The sequence below is a fragment of the Abramis brama genome, assembly GCF_963993115.1.
Source record: "Abramis brama genome assembly, chromosome: 20".
Taxonomy (NCBI): domain Eukaryota; kingdom Metazoa; phylum Chordata; class Actinopteri; order Cypriniformes; family Leuciscidae; genus Abramis; species Abramis brama.
This window is the reverse complement of record NC_139982.1, coordinates 23,244,041-23,266,403: the sequence shown is the minus strand read 5'-3', so window position 1 is coordinate 23,266,403 and position 22,363 is coordinate 23,244,041. Positions and strand designations below refer to the sequence as shown.

General features: G+C 36.5%; 1 protein-coding gene across 1 annotated transcript in view; it reads left to right on the top strand.

Annotated features, from left to right (window-relative positions):
• The window catches only part of syt9b (synaptotagmin IXb), a 29,063-nt gene extending 9,288 nt beyond the window's left edge, over positions 1-19,775 (top strand). Inside the window, exons 2-7 of the mRNA XM_084095175.1 lie at positions 1,730-2,093; positions 2,298-2,844; positions 14,808-14,928; positions 15,798-15,969; positions 17,075-17,204; positions 19,261-19,775. Coding sequence (XP_083951301.1) covers positions 1,730-2,093; positions 2,298-2,844; positions 14,808-14,928; positions 15,798-15,969; positions 17,075-17,204; positions 19,261-19,332 — 1,406 coding nt within the window. The 3' untranslated portion in view covers positions 19,333-19,775. The remainder of the gene's footprint in view (positions 1-1,729; positions 2,094-2,297; positions 2,845-14,807; positions 14,929-15,797; positions 15,970-17,074; positions 17,205-19,260) is intronic.
• Positions 19,776-22,363: the final 2,588 nt, after the last annotated feature.

The window sequence follows — 22,363 nt, the reverse complement described above, 5'->3', positions numbered from 1 at the left end:
TTACGCAAATGAAGCCTGTGGTTAATTTACTGTGTCAATGGAATCCCACAGAGTCTATTAAAGTCTGTGGAACAGTGCTGAATGCTAATAATCCTGATTACACCTTGACAGCATTACAAAAGGAAGAAATGATTAATCCATTCAATTTATGATTTCCCAGTATGAAGCCTGCAGGAGGATCTGTTTTGCCAAATGATATGTGCTCGCTTTTAATGAGCACTCATGAAATTTCAGAACAGCCAAATCAAGAAAATCAAATCAAAGTGCTTGATATTTTAGCGCAATGCTATTTTCTCATGATTTATGGAAAGTATAACTAATTATTATAAAAACGGAATGACCAAAGATGTATTATATAAATTCTTCACTTTTATAACCTATTATTTTACAAGTTCATAATGCAACACTTGAGCTGCTGAAGTTTTAATGTAATATTTTCCACAAAAAAGAAGATTCTGTCATTATTTAATCACCTTCATGTTGTTCTAAACTTGTTTGATTTTCTGCAGAACACAAAAGATGTTTAGCAGAATGTTCACACTGATCTTTTTGGAGCCCTTGATCATTTAATTATATGCAAAAGCACCATTAATATCCTGCCTAACATCTCATTTTGTGCTCTAGAAAGAAAAGAAAGTCATACATGTTTGGAATGACACGAGGGTGAGTAAATAATGACAGAATTACATCATTTTTGACTTAACTATAGCTTTAAGTGCATCCTAAGTCTTCCTGTCTCAGGTATGATAACCAGCAAAATTAGTCTTATATTTTTACCCCATACAGGGAGAAAAGATCGGAGTGGACAAAATAGTAAGCAGGAGGCAGGGTGGTCTGACAGGGATTCATTCAGTCCACACTAAAAGCATCTCTGCCTGGGTGGCCTAATTCAGAGAAACCATCTCAAGGGGTTGAGAGAGAGAGAAAAAGAAAGAAAGAGATGGGGAAGGAGACGGAGTTAGGAGTTAGGAGTTGATCTTATATGTATATATTACTGTGCATTCAGCAGTTAGAGTTAAGGTTCAAGTCTAATCCAGATATTAGAGATGTCCTTTGCAAAATATCTCAATATCTGGATCACAGAAAAAGTTTTGTGAAGTTTTCAGCTTTTATTTTGAAGGTCCGTTTGGACACAAACCTGACTAACTTTAAAGCCTTTATAAACTTTACTTCACTTTACTGTTCTGAGGCTGCGTCATAAACAATTCAGCTCGCTTGTTGAGTTGAGTCCATTTGTAATGCCTGATCAAACAAAAACATATAAGTTGCATAAATCATATAGTTGAAGGGTATAGGCTAAGTTAGCAGGCTAATCAGCTAGCAGAACTAATCAAGTCATTTTGAAATTCTTAATTTCTCTTAATGATTCTGTTAATGAAATTTATGTTAATTAGCTTAAGACTATAGGCCCCTTCAAACTAAGAATGATAACTATATTAGCGTTCACACCACGTTCTGTTTATTATAAGCACGCACTTCAGTTTTGTCGTCTGCCGCTTTAAATGCTCCAGCACTTCTGATTGGCTGTCAATGTTTTTATCGTTCATCAGCTGGAAAAAAAAGTTTTGAAAGTTTTTCCAGTGATAACGTTCCTCTGTGCAGTTTTCATTACAGTTGTGGTGTGGAATTCCCTTAGTCGCATAGAATTAAAATGATTGTTAAAACTTTATAGTTATAGTTATCTTCAAGGTGGAGGATGACCAACTTTCTCTCTTGGTCTTTGCTCCAGATGTGTCTGTGAGCCTGTTGTCCCTTTTGGTGACCACATGTGGCCTGGCGCTGTTTGCCGTCTCCCTGTTCGTGTCATGGAAGTTGTTTTGGGTGCCATGGCGAGATCGCTTCTGGCCCGGCCTAAAGGACCAGCAGGGCGAGCAGAAGCCGGTCCTGGCCGAGGTGGAGGGCATGGAGCGGGAATACAGCGAGGACTTTGAGAAGGATCCCATCGGCCCAACGGTGCTCCCAGAGTCAGCCATGAAGATCAGCCACACGTCCCCGGACATCCAGCTGGAGACCCAGTCTAAGGCAAAGGAACTCAACCACATCCATGTAGCTCGCGTACAGCGACAAGTCACCGAACCGACCTCATCTGTCAGGTGAGTCATGTGTTCCTGACTTCGTCAGGCATAATCACTCAGCCACCATTGATATTCATTTAGCAATTCCCAGTTGGCATTTGTCAGACAGTGTGAGCCTCTGTGACCTTCAGCTTTAATTAAAGTTCTTTTCAGTCTCGTTATTTAGATGTCTAGCATAGTGGTGACCAACAGAAATCCGCCCCCCTTTTCTTCTCACTTCAGGCACAACTCCATCCGGAGACAGATGAACGTCTCCAATCACGATTTCAACATGGCCCAGTTCCAGAGACAGGAGTCCATAACAGGTCCGGGCTTGGGGAGCATCAAGCCTGAGCTCTACAAGCAGAGGTCAGTGGACGCGGATGACGTCAGGCGAGCGGACAGCTGCGGACGCCTGCACTTCATCATCAAATACGACTGCGACTTGGAGCAGCTCATCGTGAAGATCCACAAGGCCCAAGACCTACCTGCCAAGGACTTTACGGGAACGTCCGACCCATACGTGAAGATCTACCTGTTGCCAGAACGCAAAACCAAGCATCAAACCAAGGTCCACCGCAAGACTCTGAACCCCATCTTCGACGAGGTTTTCCTGTTTCCTGTGGAGTACGCGGAGCTTCCAACGCGAAAGCTCCATTTCAGCGTCTACGACTTCGACCGTTTCTCACGTCACGACGTCATTGGCCAAGTGGTGGTGGACAACTTCCTGGATCTACCTGACTTTCCACAGGAAACCAAGCTCTGCAGGGATATCCTTTATGTTAGTGCGGTAAGTCTTCCACACTGTATGCTAGTCATGTCAATATTACTCCTGAATTTGCCCTTAAACATTTTGTTTGCTCGGTCTTCTCAAATGATGAGGCAGAATCTCTAAATAGTGAGAAAAGTAACATTCAGGAGAGGAAAGAAAGGTTGTTTCGTCTCCTGGCTTGAGTGAGGTGTTGGTTGAATTAGCCGGCGTATGTAGTGTTGCGACTCTGTGGAGGCTTCGAGTGTGTGACTCAAGAAGGTTTTATCCAGGTACGGGAGGCTGCTATTGGAAATCTATGCAGGGAATTTGTACATTGATGATAGTGTCAGTTTAAATTAAACCAAACAGTTTATGTGTGTTTCCCTTGATTTCAGTAATTATAATCATTTTCTATATGTATATATTTTCTGTATTTATTGATTTACATGTTTGTTGAAAATAAATGTTTCAATTTGTGAAATCAAGGGAAAAGCTTTATATAAAAGTTTAGTTAGTAAGATTTAAAAAATATTTTTACATTTTTACATTACGAAAGATTTACTTTTTGAATAAATGCTGTTCTATTGAACTTTCTATTCATCAAAGAATCCTTGGGGAAAAAACAGTTTCCACAATATATTCCACAAAAATAATGTGACACTGAAGAGTCATGAAGAGTAATGGTGCTGAAAATTCAGCTTTGCATCACAGGAATAAATTACTTTTTATGAATTTGAATTGGTAACAAATTGTTAAACAATATTAATGTTTTCACTATATTTTTTGTGTTATATTTTTTATATTTTTGATCATTGGAGATCATTAGAGAATTCTTTAAAAAAACATTAAATCATCTCTCTCTCTCTCTCTCTCTCTCTCTCTCTCTATATATATATATATATATATATATATATATATATATATATAATATATATATATCTCCAGATTATATTAATGTAAAAAAATCCATTATTTATAAAATCAGATTAAGCGTCACACAAATGTGTTGCAATGTGCTAAAATCTCAGACAGATTCGAACACTACTGTACTTTTGGCAAGATTATATTGGTGTTAACAGTTCATTTTAACACCATGAAATATGAATGGAATTTAAAATGGTATTATTAGTCCATTTGTAACCGTTGTGAAGTAAATGCAGTTAATGGTCATACTGAAAGAACAAGTGAAAATATTTGAGGATAGTTTTCTCTCTCCTCCGATCACTTTCATGCTTCAGAGGGAGCAACATAAAAATATACTTTGAGAATTGTGAATATTTCATAAGCACACATGGCACACGTAGGGGTGACCTATATTTGAAATAGCTGGAGAGTTTGCTCTGACATGAATATACGGTGGTTTCAGGTTTATTGTTTTAATTTGAAGGAGCGCAGGATAGATGTCCGATGGGGTGAAATTGGTCCGTCTCATAAGTGGACCTGTGCCAGTTGTCTGGGAGAATTGCCCTCAGCCAATAAAGAAACACAGGGGTTTTAGTGTGCAGGCGGTATGACATACTGTACTTAAAGGAATAGTTCACTCTCTTATAATATTTTGAAACCCGTTTGGCGGATGACTCTCGCAAAAAATTTTCTTTCACAATTGGTTTTGAAGCCTTATCTGTAATTTTACATTTTAAATAACCAAAATATTCTCAGCTGTTTGGTGGTGCTGTGCTAAAATACAGGACAAACTACATTCTGTAGGGATTTAATGTGGATCTCAATTCTGTTCCCTTAAATGAAGTATGGAATGGATTGTATTAAATGGGATGGTTGGTAATCACACTGTCTATTTGAATATTATCCATGCTATAAATGAGTATTCATCATTGTTGACATGTTTATTTTAGTCTAGCAGCAATTTCATGTTATTTCACTGGATCTAGAGGTTAGTGTCTAAGGGATAGAATGCATCACAGGCTGTTTCAGTGCATATAAGTGGGCCATACCTCTAGGGATCGTCTCTTGGTGGAACACAATCCACACGTGCCATCAATGCATGAATCATTTTTGGAGGCTTGATTGTATATCTAACATAACTTATGTAATACTATGGTGTAAGACTTTACATTTCGATAACGTTCGATAACTGTATGTTGATGACTTTAGTGCCACTTAAACAATTATACAGTTGTTTTCTGGTGTTTGGTCGTCATTTGCACACATTCATAAAGCAATTACTTTAAGACGAATGAATTGCCATTGCTGCCCATTTTGCTTCTGTAATCTGACATATTTCTGATTGCAACAAGATATTTAATTGGAAAAAAAGTAGGATGGAATTTAACCAAGGATGGTTTCAATGGTGAAAAGTGGGTGTTAATCACAGTATTGGAGCAAATTTTACTGCGAGTTTGCTAAAACAATGGCTAAATAGTTTAGTTAAACAATAGCTAAATAGCTAAGTCAATTCAGAGCAGCATTGCCAAGTCTGCAGTTTTCCCGTGATGTTGGGCTATTTTTACACTGTTGTTGTTTAGCCCGCAGGTTGAAGCGAACACCCCCGGGAAACTAAATTTTTACCACCCAGAACACGATTTTTACCGGGGAACCCCTCCCCCAGAATGGGATTTGGGGTAGTTTTGGCCTTGATTGGCTGAGTTTTAAATAGCTATCAGGCTGGTTTTGTTATGCAAACCTGGCAACCCTGATTCAGAGGATTACATAAGCACAGTCTGTGTTTTGAGAAAGTAAATAGGGTCAATCTTTTTATTTTAGGTTGACTTTAAAAGTGGTAATCAGTCTTTTCCCCAACTAATAGAGTGCTGCAGGACTGACATCAAAACCCGGAAGATTTTTTCGCCAGTTCCCTCAAGATTTCCCTATTGGTTTTCATGATGGGGGGTTAAAACACAAATTGACGATATTTGGATGTTTTGAAAACGTCCAAGTATCGTCAACATATGCTTACCACAGATCTTATTTTACTCATAAATGTAAAAACCATTAGGAAAATCTCTGGCGAATTATTCTTTCGGGTTTTGACATAGGCCTAATCTCTGCAGTACTCTATAAAGATAAATCATGTTTACGCAAGCACTTGTTGATCTTATTGGATAAAGCCGACTGTGATTAATAAAGGCAAAAATAAATAAATATATAAAAAATATCAAATTTGTACCATTTATCTTTCTGCTCCCTCTATCTGATTGAATCAGGTTCATTTCTATATAATTGGCATCGATCAGCTAACAGTGTAGCACAGATGTCAGAGTGCTCTCTACCTTCATGCTAACTCTGTATTACTTTAGGGATTCTGAGTAACTTGTTAAAAATGCATGAGAGTTCCAGCAGCACAGCCGGTCTTAGACTGAAATGAAATACAATCCACCATACACGATCATGACATGCGAATACAATCCGAATATCACCTCTGAAAAAAAGCAACTTTAACCTTTCAGTTTTTTTTGTTTTTTTTTGCATGCAAGCCATTTGCATTTCAATCTGAATGAATGATTATGTTTGCTCAGATCTATTCAAGGTGTAATTCAGCTCTGCCTATAAATAAAACACAAGCTAGTTAATGTACGAAAAGGCCAATCCATTCCACCCAGCTGGAGAGAGAAAGATTGACGCATCTCTAATCCGGAAGAGTAAATAGGTCGATCAGCAGGATTTAGTGCCATTGAATCTCCCGTTAGGATTCACCTCTAACCATGAGACATTTACCTCAGATTGCGACTGAAATTACACTTTTGTAAACTTGAAAACGAAGGCTTTAATCCAGCAGTTCTTGGCTTGGGAATGATTGTGACACGAGATAGTTGCTTGTTTCACATTAGTGTACTTGCATATCCTGATGCCACATGGTTTTCAGCATCATTACTCCAGTCTTCAGTGTCACATGATCCTTCAGAAAGTAATATTATAATATGCTGATTTGCTGCTTAAGAATCATGTCTTATCATTATGTTAAAAAAAGTTGTGCTACATATTTTTGTGGAAACGGTGATATTGTTTCAGCATTATTTGAATAGAAAGTAAAAAAAAAAAAAACTGCATTTATTTAAAATAGAAATATTTTTGTTGGAAATGTCTTTACTGTCACTTTGGATCTATTTAATGTGTCCTTGCTGAATAAAAGTATTAATAGGGGGGAAAAATCCCACTGACCCCAAATTTATTTATGATGGAAAGTAGCCTTTAAAGTTAATGTAATCCAATTGTATTTATCATAATCCCATACCACCATTCTACAGCAAGCAATACAACAATCTGACTGAGGTGGAGAGAGTTGTAACAAAGCAAACCCTTATTTTCTTGTTTGTTTGTAAGCATAGACATGAAAGACAGGGGTATTTCAGCAGACATTTTGAAATAGTCTGCAGCTGAAGTCATTGAAGCCATTCTCAGATAATATAAAGCTTTATGGCAGTTGAAAGAGAAAGATTACTGTCTGCATGTAGTAACAGACATAAGGAAAAATTGACAAATTTATGTGCGTTTTAGGTTAGATACTTTGCTGACAATACTATATGTAACTGTATAAAGGTAATTGTGAGATAAAGTTGCAAAAATGAAATTAAGGGACAACTGTGAGAAATAAAGTCGCAATTATGAAAATTAGTTGCAGCTGTTAGATTAAGACATAGAGACACAATTACAAGAAGTAAAGCCTCAGTTTTGAGATATGAAGGCACAATTGTGAGACATAGTTGCAATTAAGAGGAATAAAGTTGTAATTTTGAGACACAAAGGAACAATTGTGAGATATAAAGATTCAATTAGGAGAAATAAAGTTGTAATTTCTAGATGTAAAATTCACAAGTGTAAGACATACAGTTTACAAAGCTGTCATTCTGAGAAAAAAGAACAAATTTGAGATATAAAGATACAATTAGTAGAAATAAAATTGTAACTTTTAGATGTAAAATTCACAATTGTAAGACCAATAGCAATGCCTTGTGGAATTTTGAAATAGCCCTCTCTGAGTTGAATTCATATGAAATTATAAGGTTTTGTGCCAGAGCTGGAGTATATTTACTTTCTGCATGTGGTCTTGTCTCAAAATGGAAAATCTGTGATTAAGCAAATGTTAACAAGCCTCTTCATTTTGCCCTGACTTTCATCAATGTGTTCATTACGTTCTTTCTTTGTAATGCTGGCGAGCAGCCCTTGTTAATAAGCCTTTGAATGAGTGGGGGTGGGTGGGATTGGAGATGGAGAATCACACTAGATAGACTCTCTTCAAGCCATATTCAACCTCTTCGCAACTGCACTATAATTTCATTCACAGTTCGCAAGTGACCATAATTTTACCGCTGACTTGATTTAAGTGCTTATGAGAGCAGAGGCGTCTGTTATCCTAGTCTACAGATGGAAGGGCGTAATTCAATTACCTCGCCAGAGAGGAATTGGTTTCACGAGGTCCAACCCTTTATGTCTCTCACACACAAAAAGTGGGTGTGTTCTGAGCATTAATAGCCGGTTGTCCCACGCCCCTTCCCACCACACCCCGCCCACTTTACCATGACTCGTCAGGGAAAGGAACACTACAAACCTAAGTACAATAGAAGGTACAGTTAGATTAACCGTCTTATTTTGCTATTTTACTGTGATATTTTTACTGTTTGGCTACAAGAAAATCAATTGCATTGACAGTTCTATGGGCTCTGCATATGTATGAAAAATGTGTTATTTACTCACCATCATGTTCGTTTTTTAATGTCCTTTATTTATTTATTTATTTTTTATTTACTTTCCATTTAGAATATTTGAAAAATCCTTGAAAAATTATAATTTTACTTGAGAAGCAACACTGCAGAAGATATTACGGGCTGTTTTCAGAGAATATATTAAAAATATAGATAAATATTAGGAAATATATAAATGAGTTTAATATGTATTAGTGTACATTGTGCTGCTTCTCAAGTAAATTTATTTAGTTTTAAGGATTTTTAGATTTTTTTCTTGTTTTCCAGTAAAAATCAAGACTTTTTTATGCAGTGTATCTTAGTATGAATTAACATTTAAATTGTCATTAATTTATCTCCGCTGTAGTGCTCCAAAACTCATTCACACAAATGCATGTTCAAAGATGTGTCACACCAGGTTTGACATCATTGACACCATATTTCAATATGAGCATATGTTTTGAATACAAGCACACTTGACATTTGAAATCTACATTGGAGAGCAAGATTTTCTGTAAATAAGGGCTGTCACTCAAAGCTAATATGGCTTCATGGTTTATCACTTATCACTCCTGGTCACCATTTAATCTTGAAAAAATAGCAGCATAAACATTCTTTAAAATGTCTTCTTTTGTGTTTCACGGAAGAAACTAAGTCTTAGAGGTTTGGAACAACATGATGATGACTTTTTAGTGAACGAATCCTTTAAACAAAAGCCTCTAGCATTTAATGTCTTAATTTTGTGAGCAGCTTGCTTTAAAGGACAAAGCATTTGTCTTTATAATGAAGCAACGAGGATTTGGCTTGATGAGGAGAATCCAATTTAGGATTTAATTTGCAACAAGAGTCAACCTCTCTTACCTCTCTGTTAATGAAGGCTGTGCATCGAATGGATGAGACGAAGGCAATAAGAAGAAACATTACCTTACTCCCTTACCCATACTCCCTTTCCTAGACACTAATTATTATGTGCAAAGAACAACAAACACAAACTGCCTACATTACAGCTAACCCACAGGCCATCACATTTATTGATCTTTCTGCATACTTGGCTGTCACTAGAGATATCATCCAGTTTTATTTAAATAAAATTGGCAAAAAAACAAAACAAAACAGCACAGTTACAATGCACAATTGTACACTTATAGTTACTGATTAATTGACTATAAAAATATATGGTAACACTTTATTTTACAGTGTCCTTGTGTTACATGTACTTACCATAGTAATAACAGTAGATTATGCATAATTACATGCAACTAACCCTCAAACAAATCCTAATCCCACCCTAACCCTATAGTAAGTACATGTAGTTGCTTAATATTACTCAGTACTTAAATATATAATTACACTGTAACAATGACACCTTAAAATCAAGTGTAACCAAATATATACACTACTGTTCAAAAGTGTGGGGTAAGATTTTTTTTAAATATTTTTGAAAGAAGTCTATTATGCTCACCAAGAGCTGCATTTATTTGATCAAAAATACAGTTAAAACAATAATATTGTGAAATATTATTACAATTTAAAATAACTGTTTTCTGTTTCAATATATTGTAAAATTACATTTATTTTTTTGATGGAAAGACTGAGTCTTCAGTGTCACATGATCCTTCAGAAATCATTCTAATATGCTGATTTGCTGTGCAAGAAACATTTCTTATTATTATCAATGTTGAAAACAGTCGTTCTGCTTCATATGTTTGTGGAAACTGGACACTTTATTTTTTCAGATCAATAGAAAGTTCAAAAGAAAAGCATTTATTTGAAATAGAATTTTAACATGTAACATTATAATTATCTTTATCCTCACTTAATAATATAAAATATAATGCCTTCTTGCTAAATAAAATGAATGAACCCAAACTTTCAAATGGTAAATTTTATTTCTTCTGATGAATGCAAAAGAATATATGTTAAAAAAAAAAATGTTTTTTCTTTTTTATATATAAAAAAGTCATCATACAGGTTTGGAACGACATGAGGGTGAGTAAATAAGAACGGAATTAAAATTCTTTAGGTGGACTGTCCATTTAAATAAGCCCACGTTGTTAGGAAAGGTCGTGCTTGCCACTTTTGGTGATAAAGACAGACTGACCGGTAACCTGATCCTTTACCAATGTTTAAATCCATGTTCCAAAGGCAATTAAAGGTGATAGAGTAGTAGTTTCGACTGTGGAACTGCTCTTGAGTCTGATCTCTGTGAGGCAGTAAAACACCATCCAGTTCCAGTTCATCCCTGTAGAGCATTAATGAACACGACTCTCATCGTAGCCGACAGGACCGGACGTAGTGCTGCGACCTGGCCAGATAATGAGCCAATCTCTGCCGCCTGCCTCCATGACCTTTCTGCTTCACCGTAATAGATGGAGCCTCCTACTGTGCGAGGAGCCGGAGGGCTGTGAACTGCTCCGAGTGGGACTGATCTATCTTAACAGACCCTCTGAGCTCCTCAAATACACACAATCACAGATGATTAGATTTGTCAGGAAGCCTTAGAAGCCCAATGAGGTGTGCTAACCACTCATGCAGTTTCCTTTACAGTGCCCAAAGTCACTTCCAGAAAGGCAGGAAGTCCATGACCAGCATGCACTAGGCATAAACCCATTTGCTAAATCAGGGTTCACTAATCTCGGTCCTGGAGGGCCGCTGTCCTGCAGAGTTTAGCTCCAACCCCAATTAAACACACCTGAACCAGCTAATCAAGGTCTCACTAGGCATACTAGAAACTTTCAAACAGGTGTGTTGGAGCTGGTTGGAGCTAAACTCTGCAGGGACACCGGCCCTCCAGGACCGAGATTGGTGAACCCTGTACTAAATCAGTGGATAACATCCTTGAAATAAGTCTCCAGTATTTAGAGTAGAGTCTAAGTCAAGTGTAAAGCCTTTTAGATAGGGTCTGTCAAGTTTCAAGAATTTGAGGTTGAGTCTAAGTCAAGTCTCAGGTGTTTAGGGTAATTTAGTCCAAGTTAAGTATCTCTTTACTTGTTTATTTTAAAAACCTTGTTGAAGAGCAATCCATGTCATATTTGGAGTCCAAAGTCTAAAGTCAACTTGTGTTTTAGACCAAAATTTCCATGTGATTAATAAGACTTAATTTCAGATCATTTGTCTTGAATTAAGTTTATTTTTCTTACCCCACTGGTACTGTCTTTTTTTATTTTATTTATGCATAAACCTCACAAATGATTAATTTGTTTTTTTATTTGATATTTTTCAAATTAGTTTTAAAACCGTAAAAAAAATATATATTTGCCAACGTCAAAGATGTATTCTATAAAGCAAGTCTTAAAATCTAAATTTACTGTTCAAAAGTGTAGGATCGCTACGATTTTTTAAATGTTTTTGAAAGAAGTCTCTTATGCTCACCACTCTTATGCGCATTTATTTGATTAAAAATACAGTAAAAACTGTAATATTGGTAAATATTATAATTTAAAATAACTGTATGTAATTTGCCGTCACAGGAATGAATTACATTTTAAATTGTAAAGCTGAATATTCAGACTTAAGTGTCACATGATCCTTCAGAAATCATTCTAATGTGCTTAAAACATTTATTATTATTATCAATGTTGAAAACAGTTGTGCTGCTTAATATTTTTGTGGATACTGCAATACATTTAGATCAAAGATTCTTTGATGAATAGAAAGTTGAAAATGATAGCATTTATTTGATATACAAATATTTTTACACTTTTAAACTTTTAATGTCACTTTTGATCAACTTAATGCTTCCTTTCTGAAAAAAAGTATTAATTTGTAGTGACCTGAAACGATATATATATATATTGCTAAGCAAAACAAAGTTTCTCTTATAATGCCCACTGATGGGCCTCATGCAACTTTGAGATCATTCTCTTGAATCCTTTGGGGGTAGAAAGATATGAGAGACTAAGTAATGTTAAGAGTTCTTACATGCTCTCAGCAACATTACACACCCATCTGATCCCAGTGCAGAGCGTGTCCATTAACATAGATCAGTTAATAATTGACAGCACGTGAAAGTTCTGGTAGCTGTGGGACCCGCCAGTGCTTGGCTGCTGTGTGCATTAAAGGCCCATTTGGGTTCTGCACACTCTTCGATTCATTACTAATGTATGTCCGTCGTCTTCTCTTCCGTTCTGTTGTGTCATTGCATTAACGCGCTGAAATGAGCCTCAGAGCTGCATGTATACATAGAACTACATTACCTAGATCAAAGGTTATATCACGATTGTGCTCTGGGTAATGCGTTTAACCCTAGTTTGCTCCGAGGGGCTTGTCCAAGCAGCTGTTTAGCATACTCTATCAGTCTATGTAGTCTATCTTTTTCCATTGACCATTCACAAGTTTATTCTGATGAAATTCATTTCACACTCATCAGCCACTTTATTAGGTACATCTGCTCAACTGCTCGTTAATGTAAATATCTAATCAGCCAATCACATGGCAGCAGCTTGATGCATTTGGACATGTAGACATGGTCAAGACGATCTGCTTTCGAAGTTCAAACTGAGCATCAGAATGGGGAAAAGTGATTTAAGTGACTTTGAACGTGGTATGGTTGTTGGTGCCAGACGTGCTGGTCTGAGTATTTCAGAAACTGCTGATCTACTGGGATTTTCACGCACAAACAGCTGCTGGTGGTGTAATGGTGTGTTTGATATTTTCTTGGCACACTTTGGGCCCCTTAGTACCATTTTAGCATCGTTTAAACACCACAGCCTACCTGAGTATTGTTGCTGACCATGTCCATCTCTTTATGACCACAGTGGACACATCTTCTGATGGATATAGCAGGATAACTCACCATGTCACAATGCTCAAATCATCTCAAACTGGTTTCTTGAACATGACAATGAGTTCACTAAACTCTAATGATCTCCACAGTCACCAGATCTCAATCCAATAGAGCACCTTTGGCATGTGGTGGAACGGGAGATTCGCATCATGGATGTGCAGCCGACAAATCTGCAGCAACTGCGTGATGCTATCATGTTAATATGGACTAAAATCTCTGAGGAATGTCTCCAGCATCTTGTTCAATCTATGCCACGAACAATTAAGGCAGTTCTGAAGGCAAAAGGAGGTCCAACCCGGTACTAGCCAGGTTTAAATAAGTGTCTGGTGATATATATTGTTGGCTCCCACTACACTGAGGCTTATTTTGATGAGATGTTTTTATGGATCGCATTTTTAGTTCATTATACGAACGACTCTAATTTTAAAAAAAGGTGCAAAATGTGTCTATTTTCAGATGTGATAATTAGGCAGCAGGTTTCTGCTCGCTGTTATGAGTGGATGGCAAAGTGGAAGAACAGGATTCCCGTGAGGTGAAATGCTTCTCTGTTCCCATACATATTTGACCAATTTATTGAGTCCTCACTGTATGTCAGACAAACTTAATAATGTGTTTTATTTCTTAAAGTGGTTATATTGTATGCAGTTTAATGAGATTGTATGCCCATTTAATGATTCTTGCCCCAAAAACCGTTGTAATTTAGCTGTACGTCACAGTTTCCTACCCTCTTTCTGACCTTTTAAAAATGAGCAGGCTGTGATTGCATGTGTAATGAGTAGCAGTGTTTACTTGCAGGTTTGCTGTGGGGTCCAACACGATTGGCACTGCTTCATTCTTCAATAACTGCGTCTTTGCCAAGCATGAATTACATTGACACTTTCAACAAACAATATGTGCCTTTCAGCTTTGTGTTTGAAAAAGCTCCCAATCCTAAATATTAAAGTGAGTTGTAAAGGCACGTTCACACCAAGGACGATAGCTATATTAGCATGCACACCGAACGCTAACACTCTTGTTTATTGTAAGCTAGCGCTGCAGGTTTGACGTCTGCCGCTTTAAAAGTACTTTAAAACTCTGTAAAGTCTGGTGGATTCTGATTGGCTATTAATGTTTTTATTGTTCATCAGCTGAAAAAAAAAATATTCTGAAAGTGATTCCTATACGATATCATTTCTCTGTGTCATTATCATTATAGTTGTGATGTGGACTCTACTATTCTTTAATATTTTGAAAGATTTTTAGAACTATATCTCTATCATTAGCGTTATAGTTATCGTCCTTAGTGTTAACGGGCACAAATAATCTTCAAATCATGCAGGTTGTTGAGAAAAGGTGTGCTATTGCTTTTCTAAGCAAGGAAAGAAACATGTTTTCCATGGTATGACCCCTAAGAGTGTTTAAAAAGCAATTTCTGTACAAGTTGTGTCCAAGAAAGAGCTATATATAACACTGCACACTGCTATGGAATGACAGTTACAATGACCAAAAGCTTTGTAAATGTTGTTTGATTTGCACTAAATCAGCTCATATGATTCTTTCCGTTAATGTATGTTGCTTCTGTATTGCTGTGTCTCTTCTAGGATAATGTGGATCTGGGAGATCTGATGTTTTCTCTTTGTTACTTGCCAACTGCCGGCCGATTGACAATAACGATAATTAAAGCCAGAAATCTTAAAGCCATGGACATCACGGGAGCGTCTGGTAGGCTCCTCAACATCCTCACCTCTACATGACGTATTGTCTCTGCTGTAATGATTTTTTGGTGTCATCATGACATGTTAAAACAAAGCCGCCCTGGGCTCTCTAAAAGAGCATTGATTTAATCGACTAAACACTTGAGAATGTGGCAGGAGATTTTACATACACAAGTAGTGCTAAGTGGGGTTGGGCAAAATCCAGAATTTCTTTTGTGTTCACTTATGTATGTATGTTTGTATGTATGTATATGTATTTATATATGGAAGCTTGTTTCCGCCACGGAATAAAACAACTTAAAAGATAATTGCAACTTTTTTTCTCACTTTTTTTACATTTTGCAATTTTGACTTGTTTTTTCAGAATTGTGAAATATAAACTTGTAATTGCAAGTTATAAAGTCCAATTCTGAGGAATATATCTATATATATCTATATATATATATATATATATATGTACATATGAGAGTTTATATATCTCACAATTCTGACTTTATAACTCACAATTGCGAGATTATAACACATAATTCTGACATTATAACTCGCATTTGCAACTTTATATCATGAAAATCTGACTTTATAACTTGCAATTGCAAGTTTATATCACAATTCTGACTTTATATCACTCAATTCTGAGAAAAAAGTCAGAATTGTGAGATGTAAACTCGCAATTACCTGCGTGTGTGTGTGTGTGTGTGTGTGTGTGTGTGTGTGTGTGCGCGCAAATAATTTTAATTTACTTTCCTAAATTTGAATTGCAATTCCTCAGTCCTGTTTAAATTTGAATAATTATTCAAAAAACAACAGGCATTTTTAATTCAAATAAATAAGTGCTGAGCAACTTTATATGTTCTTTTTCTCTTCTGTCTTTTTAAGATCCTTACGTAAAGGTTTCTATTATGTGTGACGGCCGGAGGCTGAAGAAAAGGAAAACTTCAACAAAAAGGAACACGCTCAATCCAGTCTACAATGAAGCCATTGTTTTTGATGTTCCACCTGAGAACATTGACCAAATAAGTCTTTTAATAGCAGTCATGGACTATGACCGGTAAGGTATTAATGTGTCTTATTAGCATTATCTTAAAACTAGTGACTAGTATTACATCACTGTTTTACGTCACTGTCACATTTACAGCAGAGCGAACTAAAGCAATAACACATCAGAATGTGTCGCATTGGGAAGTCTAATTCATTTTAGCGAATTGGCCTGTTCAAACGATTCATTTATATGAACGGATTCAGAAATGATTCACTGATTCATTGGAGTTCATGCACAGTATTTTACTGATTCTGCAGTCCATCACTATGTTTTTGACCCATTTATATAAATTAGGATGTTTTCGAGTTTTTCATTGTATTTTTAGTTGTAGTTGTATGTCTGTAAATGTACTTTTTAACCCCTTACATAGCTTCAATATAGCTAGCTACCTTTTGTCATTATCTTGTACTACTATTTCTTGTACTACTGTAGCTTTACTGTAGTTCAGCCTGTTGAAAAGACCAACATATGCAAGCAGCAAACGTTCAAACCATCATAAACCAGCTTGGTCTGGTTAGAATAAAACAGTCCTCTCAAAGTCGCTTCCCCAACACTTTTGTTAGTCCTTCAGTTTTAGCAGAGCTAATCTAAAGGTACAGCTAGCAGCGTGGTGGGAGCTAGTGAGCATACAGTGTCAAATTTGAACTGAAAAGGAATATCATTTAAATTAAATATGCTTTTAATTTTTGACAAGCACAGTGCTTAGAGACTATAGAAGTTTATTCTTAGTGCTGGTGGGTGATCTGAGGAATAGCCTGAGCTGTATATTCCCAATGCAGCGAGAGGTTCATATCAGATTTAGATCACTGTCCTGTTTGAGAAATACGAACCGCAGCATTTCAGTGTCTCATCGCTGCTGCAAAAATAACAGAACAGAGAATTTATTGGATGGAGAAGACTAAGAGTTCATGTGTCTTTGTGATGCACAGAGTGAAAGATATATAAAATATTTTAAGATATAAAAATATAAGATATAAATATTTAGCAAATTCATCATATTTTTTTGCTGAAGGGGTAGATTTGGCACTTTAAAGTTGGAAAAAGACACATTGTTTTTTGGCATCCTGGTTCAGCTGTCACATTTTAAGCATGGATATACTCTTCTCATTCACAGAGTAGGTCACAATGAGGTAATTGGTGTGTGCCATGTGGGAAACAGAGCTCAGAGTTTGGGACGCGATCACTGGAATGAGATGCTCACGTACCCACGCAAACCCATCGCCCGCTGGCATCCGCTTGTTGAGGTAATGTTGAGCTTACGACTATCACTTTATTTGAATTTCAACAGCTCCATTTGTTTTTTGAGAAGTGTTTGTAGACCTAGATTCACTAACAACTTGTTAATAATTACATTTGCTGATGTTTTGAAATTCCTCTAAATCAGTCAAATAATCTTTAAATTTACTCTTAGAACCAGGACTCCATCCACCCATCCATCCATCCATCCATCTATCAATCTATCAATCCATCCATCTATCATTCTATCTATCCATCCATCCATCTATCATTCCATCCATCCATCTAAGCCATTTGAAGTCATGTAAGCTTCAATTCTTTTTTTTAATCTATCTATCTGAAACATGCTAGCAATGCGATATGTACTAGCAACCGCATAGCAGCACCCTAACAACCACCCAGAATACCCTTGCAACCGCATAGCAACACCCTAGCAACCACCCCAAGTACCCTTGAAACCACACAACACCCCAGTCAGAGTATCCTAGCAGCCACATAGAAACACCTTAGCAACCACTTAGAATACCCTAGCAATTACATACCAAACATTTTTTCTGAAAGACTTTAAACATTCAAACTTTGAGCTGAAAACTGATTCAAATTTAAAACTACTTCAAATTGAAATCCTTCAAACTTCAAGCTTTTAAAACTGCTTCAAAATTGAAACCTTCAAACTTCAATCTTTTTTAACTCTTTTTAAAGTGTCTCTCTCTCTCTCTCTCTCTCTCTCTCTCTCTCTCTCTCGAAACTGTTTCACACCTCAAGCTTTTACAATTACTTCAATCTTTCAGGCTAGGCTTTCTCAAGCCAACACCAAAGTTTGTGCACAAACTTTACTCATCTAGTTTGTATTACACACTCATTTTAAATGTACATTTTTTTTCATAGTTACATAAAATACATGCACTTTGCCACATTTTAATCTTATTGTTTTTTTCTTTTGGGGCTTAGGAATAATAGCATCCTACTTCCTCCTTATTCTCTCACTGTGATGGTGGGCCATAAGTGTCTAAACACCAAATAGGTGTTGTTGGCGTGTAAATGATCATGGTCATATGTTATTTTTAACATTAAATGTTCATATTTATGCATTTGGCAGATGCTTTTATCCAAAATGGCCTGCATTGCATTGAAGGTCTACTTCATTAAATGTGGCCAAGCATTCCCTTAATATCAAACCCATGACTTTGCTAATGCCATGTTCTACTGTATTCTACTATTCAGAGATTTTGGTATTCAGAATTTGGGTTCAGTTGATGATTTTGTTTTCCTTTTAGAAGTGGAAAGCAACTGTTTAGCTCTTAAAGTTACAGTATGTTTACTTTTTCATAGTACAAACACTTGATTTCTCATCATATGGTGCCTTTATTACATCATGCAAAACTGCAGCGCAGATGTTATTGGAGTCAACTAAACCCACAAAATATGCTGGGGAAAAGTTATTAAGAGTGATAATATTTTGGCAGAAACTTCAGCTAAAGTCCAGGGTAATGGCTCGTTTGTGTGAATTCCATAAAGACTCTTTTAGGTTAACACTGTCAGTTTTAAGGCTTTTCTCACATTACGGCACTGAAATCATGTTTGCAAATCTATGACCTCTCAGGAGCCCAGACTACACATCTTTAATAATTCACAATCCCTGTCCTCCTCAACCACGTTATGCTCCCCGAGTCACCGTAATATCAAACAAAAGGGAAGCAAAAAACATCTCATATAGCCTTGGCATAACCAAATCCGAAAATCACATCTCGGAAAACGGAGGACAACATGACGTCAGGCGAAAAAAAAGTCATTTTAGGGAAATCTGAGGTCGATGAAAGGGTATCATGAGCTGATTTTTGCAGCCGTGGCACAATCGCAATTGATTTGAAGGCAAAAATGAGCCGTTAAGGCGCTAAGAGGACCATTGTGACAATATGTGCAGCGCTTCAGCCCTTCAGTGTCAGGGAATTGGATTTCGTCTCTTCCCACGATGTGTATTATGTCTGAGCTTTAAATATGAGTTTTCAGCATCTGATCTGATTTGAGTTCTCCTCAGCTAACCTTAATTTTTCACTCTGGCAGTGGGTCGTTCAGACCACGACCGGCGGTAGCCAAGACTCCTGTAATTCCCTGAGGACACCTCCTTCCCCGTAATGGACGCCGTGAAATTTCAGCCTTGGAGAAACCCGGCAAAGTCCAGTTCACAACTTTAATGAAAAGGAAACCGCGAGAGAGAGGAGAAAAAAAAAATCTCTCGGTTCTGTTAAAGGTCACTTTTAATGTGTGCACACACTCAATGCAGTAAACACGCAGGACACCTTAGACGTAAGATTCCCTGGATAGAAGAAGAGTGTCAAGTCCACTGCATGTGAAGTGACCGTGTGTGAGCAGTATTTGGTTATAAATCGAGCCTTGAACATTGTTCTGCTTTTGTTGAAAACTTTAGTTGAGAGCCAAGTATTTTTGACATTGTCATGTTTTATGTATCTGTATAACACATTGTAATACACTAATATTGTTTGAAGTGTAGTGCATGGGGTCTATTTTGTGGTATTTTATTGTAAAAACTTACTGTATAAAAATATATAAGAAATGCATTACAGGCTCGAGTCATGATTTCTGGCAAAAGCAAATACTGCCAAAAACTTTGAATCGTTTCAAAAAAGTTCAATCAAAAGTTTGGTCTCTTCTGCTCACCAAAGCTCAGCTCACCATCAAAAATACAGTAACAGCATATTGTGTAAGATTATTACAATTTAAAATAACTGTTTTCGATTTTAATACATGTTTTCTATTTATTTGATTTGATTTTATTCTACTTTATTTGATTTTATTTATTTTAAAGAAAGCCTGCAAACTGATTCAGACAATATAAAAGATATTACATAAATACATAAAGCAATAAAAAACACACAAAAAAATCATTACAATTACAATAAAACTAACCTGATGTTTTAGTGTTTAGTGTCGAACCTCATTTGGTGTTGGAACGTTTCAATAAAAATAACTCAAAAATGTATCCGGTGTTTGCTATCAAGCCGTAAACCGCAATTTAGGAGTGTTATTTGCACTTTGTGATATTTCTGTCTGTGAAGATGAAGTTAAATTTCAGTCAGGCTGCTGCTTTAGAAGGTTTTAGGGTTTTGTGTTGTATGTATAAAGGCAAAAACTGTTTTGTTTTTTTTTCTGAATGAGCAGAGCAATGAGAGAGATCAAAGATGAAGGCTGAGCTTTCGCTGTAATTTTCGCTCAAATGATTCCCCTTCTTGCCCTCACTCTTTTTAGATTCATCAGGCCCGACCACACATCACTGATGCTCGTCTACTCTGAAATCAGTCGAGGGTAAAAGATCCTATACAGAGCTCCCTGACAAAAGTGAGAAAAATTGCAATCTGCAAGAAAAGATGATTGATGGATCTTTAATCAGTGTCCTGCTGCACTGAGGCTTCCTGACGTGTGGAGCGACCTGGGTTCACATCTGCGCGAGGGGTCTAAACTTTTTAAATGATACTTGTCATGCTGTGCTTTTTACCGGAGTCAGTGGACGAGGACTGATGATAGAAAAGATGCTCCTGCCAGTTATCAGGTGGAGATCACAATTACTGACAGCTGGGAGTGAGAGCTGATTGCTGAAGAACACACATAGAGTCAGGAAGATTCAAGAGATGAGAGGCATCTAAGGTTAAGATCAGGAATGCAGCGCTGCATTGGACACATTTACGCCATTTATTTAATATGCAATTTAAAAAAAATGATGTAGTAAGATTAAACTTTTTTTTTTTAATTATTAATTATTTTTAATAAAGAGGTAATTACCTCTCCTCATCAGCATGCCTGTTACTGTGTTGTCACTTGGGGCCTCCAAGTTAATGTGATATCCGGTCCCTGATGGCTGTGGACAATATAAATGACAATGTAAATTTGGGATTTTTTTTTTATCATCCACCAGGTTTAAAAAATAAAGTCTAATTGTAGGGTTGTCACAATCAGAATTTCAGTAATTGATACTCATACCACTGACATTTCACAATTCTCAATATTATTTTTTGGTAGTACAGCACACTTTTAAACACACTTTTATTTTTTTTAAAGTTACATTAATATTTATATAAATATTAAAAATTACATTTGGCCTTCAAGTACTCCTCAATTAAGCAAACAGCTTCATTGTTAAACATTTACATTCATATTTATATGACTTAACAAATTAAATTGTTTTTGGCCTTAAGCAAATAGCTTAATTTTTATATATTTATATTAATAAATATATTTGACATTCAGGTATGTCAATTAAGGAAACTTTTTTTATTATATTTATTCTAATACCAAATTAAGTTATATGGCCTTTAAGTATTTGTCAATTAAGCAAAAATGATTAATTTTCCAAAAAATACATAAGCTACTTGCTAAGTTTAATAAAGTTGTGGATTTGAACAAAGCCCTAACTCTAATAAAGTATGAGCAAGAGTAATATTAGCATATTAGCTTAGCAAGCACCGCTAATAGCATCTTTGGGCTGTCATGGTCACATCATAACCACAGAACTGTCTATATTAAAGTGTAGTTTATGTAAAAAAAACTTTTCTTCTAAGAGGTGTTGCTAATAACAGCTTGCAGACTATAGCCGGCTTTGTTGATCATAACAGGAACGTTCTAGCTTTGTTGCATTATTCGCTCTTATTGGCGACAGGGTGTTTTAGATGTTTTTAGAAGCATTAGTTTTGTAAATTGACCGCAGTTATACCTCCTCTTGCCGTTAGACCCATCAATGTTTACCTAATGCAACCTGAAATTTTATGACGGCAAGATGTGCTAATGGCTCACATTGCTAATCAAGGAGCTGGCACTCAGGGGTAGAGGAACTGTCAAGGGTGAAGAGGGAAGTGTTTCCAGTAACTGCTGTGTTCTGTGGGCCCCACCGCTTCCTAATTACTGCCAGCATTATGAATTATTTAACAGCGTGATCTCTGTGATGTGCAAAACTGAGGCAAACTCTGTGCTCTCAGATCATTCCACGAGGCCGATCTGTCACTAGACGGTAGGGCGCTTTAGTAGCGCAGGCATCGTGGGGATTACAGTCCTGTCCGGTGCATTTCGCATCTCGATGCACCTTTTCTCTAAATTCTCGCTCAAGTCTTTAAATCTACTTATGCTCATTTACTGGTTCTGGTTATAGGGCTCTACT